Consider the following 8,029-nt stretch of genomic DNA (forward strand, 5'->3'; position numbering starts at 1 on the left):
CGAATTGCAAGCAGTTACAACAAGGCGGATTATAAAGAAAATTTGAGCATATTCAAGGAATTTGATCCCCAGGCTTGTAAGACTCTACTACGAAAGGATCCAAGTTCATGGTGTAGGGCGTTTTTCAGGGTTGGTTGTTGTTGTGCTGATACACACAACAATCACACTGAGTCATACAATAGAACCTTAAAGATTGCAAGGAGGAAGCCATTTGTCCAAATGTTAGAACTTATAAGAAGGGATGCAATGCAAAGGGTTGCCAATAGGTCTATTATTGCTGAAATAGAAGCTGCAAAATTCACAAAAAGGCAAGGAAAGAGCTGGAAAAATCTTGTGAAGAAGCGCAATATTGTGCATTGATTTCTAGCACCGGTGGAGAATATGAGATTGTTGAGTTCGGGATTGGATACACCCTCAACTTGAACAATCGTGAATGTGCATGCAGAAAATGGGATTTGACGGGTATACCTTGTCGTCATGCTGTGTGTGCAATCAGAGAACTCAATCTGGAAGTGGAAGACTATATATCAGATTACTACTTGAGTGAGAAATGGAAGGGAACATATAGAAGAGGTTTGAGGCCTGTTAATGGAGTTAAGTTTTGGGAAGATTCTGGTAAACCAAGAATTGTTGCACCTCCTTATAAACGACCTGCAGGGAGACCTAAGGGAAAAGCTAGGATCAAGGGGCTTAATGAATCACCACGCAAAAAAAAGTCTGAGACGAAGGTTGATCGAAAAGGAAGAATAGTGCATTGTGGTCTATGTGGTGAACAAGGACATAATTCAAGAAAGTGTCCTCATGAGGTATTGTTATCGGACATTTGATTTTTTTTTTGGCTTACATATGGTTAATTTGATAATTTTATTTTGTTTTAGTCTCCGGAGAGCCGGGCAAAGAGAAGGAAGCTTATGGTGACTCCTCTATTGGAAGCTCAAGATCAAGAAGAAATGGGAGCAGCATTGGCAGCCATGGAGCATGAAGATCAACCGGAAATTGGAGGAGCTTTGGTTGGCATGGAGCATCAAGATCAAGATGATGCTGAAGTGCAAGATGTGTCATCAACAGCACCATAAGGAAGTCAAGATGATGTTGGTTGTTGTTGTGTTCGGGTTCTTTTTGGGTGTTGTGTTTGGGTTCTTTTTGGATATTAACATACTTTGGTTGTTGTATTTCATCCTTGTGCCATCCAAACAAAAAGTTCTTTAAACCATCGACTTTTGGTTCAATATGTTAAACGGAACAAATCCTACAAATCAACATCAATAAGAACTACTTGACAAATCCAAGTACGATGAAATACATTACATAGTAATTAACTTAACCAAGTACGATGACTCCAATTGCACAAACAAGCAAGCCTGTCAAACCCGTGATAACGAGGCGTTGACGAGACACAATTGCTTCCATATCATCAATCTTCTTCTTCTGCAACTGATTTCTCTCTAAATCCCCCTTCAGCTCCATGATTGTCGTTGATAGTTGACTTATTATCTTATTCTTCTCATTAATTTCTGCTTGAGCTTCAACCAATGCTCTTCTCGGCCAGCCTTTCACTTCTTCTTCATCAACCCAACTAAAGTACTTACAGTGACCATTACCACCTTCCTACACAAACATCAAACAATTACTTAATCAACAAAGCTACTCACCTCAACATATATCAAAATTCAAGTGATACATACCTTGTACAGCTCACACCCGAGGAACCTTCGATTTGGATTTCTTGCCGTTTTCGAGATGAACATCTTCGCCGGCAATCCACAATCACAAACTTGCCCGACTCCAGACTTGCTCCTCATGCTACTAGACGATTCCGATGTTAATTCCATCTTCACTCCGAATTGAAGTTTCTCACACGATGAAGAACCCTAATATTCAATTTTTTGTCGATTTGGGAAAAATGGGATCTGTGTTTTTTTTTTTAATTTAGATAAAAAGCCCATTAAAATTGGGTCCGGGTCGGGTATTTTATTTTGTTTGCAGGTGCTCGGGTCGGGTTTTAGTTTTCCCGATTATGGTTCTGATGAGTCAACGCCGGTCGTTGCCGGGAGAAAGAACCCGGTGAATCGGGATTTTATGTCCATGGTGTAAAACACATGACGTCAAGTACTTGGTGCATGTGGCCATGCCAAACATATACTTGATGTAGTTGAGCATCCATTATTAAACTTGAGATGTGTGGCCATGTATTGCGTCATACCTCGTATAGCTGGACATCTTTTTTCCTAAGAAAAATTAACACAATGTTAAATGAAATTCCTAAACTACCAGGTTCTTTTGACAGCACACAAGTGCAAGGTTGTTGCTTATAATATTGAGATTTGACTTTCATAGAACAGTAAGATTATATTGCTATCCGGATATTATAGATGCCATATGACATTTTAAAAATAATCAATATACAAATAAATATCATACATAGTGGTTAACCATAACCATATCCAAACTCCAAACTCCAAACCCTTGTTGACCATGTTGTGATTTATGAAACTAAGACAAAATGTTGCCAATATCTGGAAGCCGCATGAGACTAAGTAATGAAACATTTGGTCTGATTTTTCTTTTAGTTAAAGATTCAAAGATGTATGAGCAAAACAAAAATATGATGGAGACATGAATTCATGCATCTAAAGATTATGTTTCAATGTGTCACAAATTCTATTTTATATTAATCATTGGCCAATTATTTTCATAACCTTCTATATATATATATATATACATATATGTTTTGTTGTAACATGCGTATTATAAAGTTTGCATATCCTTATCCTTATGAAGTAGATCCAGTATCATGATCGTCTGATAAGAGATCCTGATTTGTTTCCACACCACCATTATGTTCATTAGTTGTTAGTTGAACCATAAAAAAACTTACGAACTTATATAGAGAATCTTGGCAATTTTCGTGGACAACATTACAGGATATAAAGTTAGTAACGAAATTTAGAGATAGGGGCCACTATCATTAATTCATTATTTCCGTCACGTCGCATTTGAATTAGTTTGTACTTCGTACCTAACATGGCAATTGAAGTTTAAATCAACGACGGACCACGCTCTTATTGAGATTACTTTATTTGTTTATTCTACATCAATTGATCCATGTACATGAAACTAGTCGCCCTCTAAACTACATGTCTAAAATATGTGTATGTGCGCGGGATTCTATTTCCATTTTTATGGAAACCTTACATTACATAGTCACGGTCACTATGTTACTTTTTATAAACAAGCATATATTGAGTATATTATTGACTAATCAAGAAAACTAGTAATATATCCATAGATTTGTTCTTCATGTTTATTCTGACACAAGTTCAGAGTTCAGAGTTCTAGTTATACAGTAATATCCAAGTTCATTAAAAGTTATCAACAAATCAAAACTTGTTTGTTCTAAGGCAAATGAAATTTGAACTAAATTAAGAACGAACGTCCGTACGAAAAGGACTAAACGAAAATTATAGAGTTTTGATTTCGTCACTAATTAATGTATTTCCTTAATTTAATAAATGCAACCAAAAGTTATACGACAGCTTATTTGGCGTTTTGGTCTTCATCTGAGTTTCATACAGTTGACTTTGAATTCTTCTACACGAAAGCTTCTGAAACCTTTTGTTTTTAACAAAGAACAAAGTCGTATTCTTTTGAATGTGTCAAACCACATCCTTAAGATCCTTGCTACATTTTCAAACACTACGGCCTTGAATGGCAAGTAGATTCTACTATAGTTTTTGGATTTTGTTTTTCAAAAACCAATTTTTTCTCCATTCAAGATTTTACATTAAATAGATTTCCTAAAAAATAGAAAACTAGTTTTTAGCTTTTCTTTACAAATATTAACAAAAACTAGAATCCACATAATTACAGATTTTAGGAAAAACTTACGATTCTTTTTATTTTTTTATGTTTCTTTATGTAATTATTTTAAATAACTTTCTTACAAAAAACTAAAATCTCAAAAATCAAAAACCAAAAACTAAAAACCAAAATCTATAATCTAAAAACCATTTAAAAACCATCTTCCATTCATGGCCTACAAGTCGTTATAGATAAGGCATAAGGGAATGGGGTAATCCTTTAACCAAAAACCAAAAAAAAAAAAAGATAAGGGAACAATTAATTTTTGATACATTCAAAAACTAACAGCTTTGAAAATTTTCGAAGCTTTATACGAACAAACACGAAAGACACCAAATCGTGAATTTACGTGTTCTTGATTTGTCTATCCTGATTTCCATGTGGTATACATTCGATTTTATAAAAGACATGTTATATATTTTCAACAATTAGTTTAAATTTAAAAGGTTAGATTTTAGTTCTAGTCATACTATTTGCAACAATTAAATTGTAAAATTGTATGATCGTGAAAGCCAAATAAGTATGTATATATAAACAGATTAACATAGTCGTTACGTAAAAAGTAATGTATTTATAAAAGTAGTTGTTAGTGTAGTGTAGACTAATTTACTGAATTGGTAATTTAACATTCTATATAGTTGAACGAAAAAATAACATGAATCACACAAGCAGTTCCACAATTTTACAAATTATCAAGTAAGGACATCAATCAATCTCAATAATGTTGTGCCAGTTTACATCATTTGTATCAGACAATTTGTATGGGTCATTGACATTTCACAATATAATTGGGTTCTGATGTAATATCATTGTTATGTGGGTCATTGACATTTCACAATATAGGCTTTAGTTTAGGCCCAAATATTACATTGTAGCCCATTAGATTCACTTCATTGGTCACAGCGGTAAATTACTAAATTATACGATTGCGGCTTTGGATACGTTTACGTATGTCGCCATGCGCCATGTCAGGTATGCGCTGTGTCCAACTTGAAATGCAACTTACATTTCTGTCGTCAAACCGAACCAAATTGATGATACTAAGGTTGGTTTTCAGTTATCGGTTGTATAAGTCAAACTAGTTACACTAACCAATCAACTAGGTCTAGGGGTGATTTGGTCTATGTACTTGATCCCAGTTTATAGTTTCCAATTCCAACTAAACCAAATCCGAGTAATGACAATCTGTAAACTGAACATCATATATACCTAACAAAATCGGAGATGAATTAAAAACCTAAGCTGAAAGAGAAATGTAGCGCATGTTATGTTTGATAATCAAATCTAAAACTAAGATATCTTAAATACGGAATATAGAATATAGTACGATATGTATGGCATCAGGCTATTAATTTACACTATAATGTAACGAAAGTCATACCTAAAATCTGGCACTTGTCTCCCGACATTTCATTAATTTCCGGTGAATATTATGCTTATACTAGTATTTGTTTGTGTAAAATAAAACAAGAAATTATTTTGTCATCTACTAGGAATTTGTGAGAAGTAAGAAGAACACCCGAAACTTTGAATTTATAAAATGCAATACGTATATCGTCAATTCCTACTGGTACAAATGAAAAGAATCATGAAATTTCTTATAATGATCAGTGCTTGTGCAGGTAAGGATATATTTGTGTTCACATTTGGTCTAAGCACGTGAATCGGAAATTTATATTGACGAAAACAAATCATATAACAACACAAAATCAAAGTCTCTGATTTTGAAATATTTTAGTATTGCATAGTGTGGTTTTATAATCAATTTTTCGTTTTGGTTCAAATAAAAATAAAATAAGATTTGTAAAACTATATATTGTTTTAATGTTAATTTAATAGCCGCTTCTCAAAAGTCTTTGCATTGTATCCGTGACACTGTCGGGCAATAGGTTCCGAACGGTTGATGTCGACATTAACCTAACGGTTGTCTTTTTATGACAACTACAATCATATAATACATATATACTCTAAAGTTTTGTATTATTTAATTTAATTATTTCTAATAACCATTTGAAAAGCAAAAGATGGTGTACGTGTTAATTAATTATTAATTAAAAGCAAAATATATTTTGACACCATGCAAAATGATTCATAAAGTTTTAATGTTACTTAATATTCTTTATTACATTTTTAAAAATCTAAAATTCTCAAATATGTCATTTTCACTCTGAATAAATCACGAGAGTCGTTGGGAAATTTCAAAAGCTTTTGAAAAGACAAATCAGTATAAAAAAGATTTGATTGATATTAAATAGTTTGACCTTCTGTATATATACATGTGTTTTCACACTCATGTCAATCACTTATTTTCAAAGAAAAAGAGAAGCAAATCTGTGATTTTTTTTTCTTTTCTTGAGATTTGTCATATTTTGTTTTGGTGTCAATGGGCAATTGCATGGAGAGATGTGTGCGAGGAGATCAAGGGGAAGAAGGAAAGATAGAGGTTAGAGAAAGCGCAAAAGAGTCCTTCGAACTTGATGGTGGTGATAGTGAAGATGGCCATGCTGGGATGAAGGTGAAGATAGTGCTTAGTAGACATGAATTGGACATGTTTTTGCTTGAGATGAATAGGAATCATGATGGAAACTTGAAGATTACCAGAGATGTTATGGTAGAGCTAGAGAAGAGGATCTTAAGAGCTTCATCATTGTCATCAGTATCATCATCGATGGCATGGGAACCGTCTTTAGAGAGCATCGTGGAGTGTCCAGAAGTCCAGGAAATGGATAGATCATGAAGATGCTAAATATGTGATCTATGATGGAAATGAGTTTGATCATGATGATCATCATATATTGGTTCTAGCCTTCTAGAGCATTGTTTTATACCACGATGATCGGAACTATATAACATTTTTGCTTATCACAGTTTTAGATAGATATTTTTATTTTTGTTAGAAAAGTTTGAGATCGATCTCGTACCATATATATTCCGTATATATGTTTTGACAAACTATTACGCATTTTATTTATTTATTAATTTATTTATTAATAACTGGATAATTTAAGGAATAAGAATCCTTATCACCAAATAATTAGGACTCGTACCATGATAAATCAATACTACATATACAAACACACACAATTGATGGAGCTCATGACCATAGTGTTTGTGGCATAATTAACAAACCTTGATGGAGTATCAACCTAAGGGATCATTGGAATGGATCGACATACGGTTGATATTTGTGTTTTCGGCGATGATCTTCTTCCTAATAGTTATTTTTCTTTTCCTTTGTGGCTGCCTCTTCCTCCTCCAACATGCCAAGACTTATACCAAAAACGACGACCACGACTTATACGAGGCATATCAGCGAAGATCAGCAATACAAACTAGTAATACTCGGACCTAGAAGAAGGCATGTTTTTTCCTATTGTCGTTAGTTTTTATTTCTTATTTTATAGGTGTTTCAATTAGTTTAATTATTCTTATTCTATTTCATAAATTGTAATTGCGGTTTAAATCGTAGCCAAGAGCCATTCGTGCTTTCGGGTTTTTTCAGTTTCTTAGGGTACGCTCTCTTGTAATCATGATCAGTTGATCACTTGAGATCGATCGTGCCAATTAGATTTTAATTTGTGGATACAAGATCCGGAGAGAATATGCATGTATGAAAAGAAAAAAAAAGGAAAAAAACAAAGAAAAAAATTAACACAAGGTTACTTGATTAAAATATTCATGTCAGATAGAGAGAGATAGATCAACAAAACATAATAAAGGAATTTCACTAAAAGTGATTAAGTATTTCTTATAGAAAGAGTAAAGACACAAAAGCAAAATATAATGAAGGAACAAATTGAACCAAATCCAATGATTTAAGAACAAACTAAATACCATAATAAAGACTTCAAACTCGATTGACGATGATTGATCCCTTGTCCACATCATGGTCGCTGATCGTCTCGTCGGTTCTTAGAGTAGTATATGAGGGTTTATGAAGGGATAGCCACTTACGAAGATAATAAAATAGTATGCTGCCCAAAAGGACAAGGTAAAGGAATATGGCTCCGATCATCGCATACATAAATTTTAACGTTTCTTCTGAGGAGAAGTGGTCACCATCATCTTGCATGGTTAAGCTAGATAGCGATCCACTAACAAGGTAAATTAGGTAATGTGATAATATTTAACTAGAGCTTTGAGTTAATTTTCACCTATAAAAAGAGAA

The 8,029-nt window shown here is 33.6% G+C and overlaps 2 protein-coding genes across 2 annotated transcripts; one reads left to right on the forward strand and one right to left on the reverse strand.

The window, feature by feature from the left end:
* Positions 1,321 to 1,832, reverse strand: LOC104754179. Its single transcript, XM_010476317.2, has 2 exons — positions 1,686 to 1,832; positions 1,321 to 1,608 (listed from the first exon to the last, which is right to left on the reverse strand). Exons 1-2 carry the CDS (start codon positions 1,830 to 1,832, stop codon positions 1,321 to 1,323), a joined length of 435 nt encoding a protein of 144 aa, XP_010474619.1.
* Positions 6,130 to 6,740, forward strand: LOC104753112. The gene has a single exon (XM_010475404.2). It carries the CDS (start codon positions 6,245 to 6,247, stop codon positions 6,596 to 6,598), a length of 354 nt encoding a protein of 117 aa, XP_010473706.1. The 5' UTR covers positions 6,130 to 6,244; the 3' UTR covers positions 6,599 to 6,740.

This window comes from Camelina sativa, chromosome 16 (genome assembly GCF_000633955.1).
Source record: "Camelina sativa cultivar DH55 chromosome 16, Cs, whole genome shotgun sequence".
In the NCBI taxonomy this organism is placed as follows: Eukaryota; Viridiplantae; Streptophyta; class Magnoliopsida; order Brassicales; family Brassicaceae; genus Camelina; species Camelina sativa.

Excerpts from the sequence above, each read along its gene's own strand:
- LOC104754179 (XM_010476317.2), bottom strand. The coding sequence starts at position 1,832 with ATGGAATTAACATCGGAATCGTCTAGTAGCATGAGGAGCAAGTCTGGA. Across the intron at positions 1,609-1,685 it reads TCGGGTGTGAGCTGTACAAG|GAAGGTGGTAATGGTCACTG; the intron begins GTATGTATCACT and ends ATGTTTGTGTAG.
- LOC104753112 (XM_010475404.2), top strand. The coding sequence starts at position 6,245 with ATGGGCAATTGCATGGAGAGATGTGTGCGAGGAGATCAAGGGGAAGAA.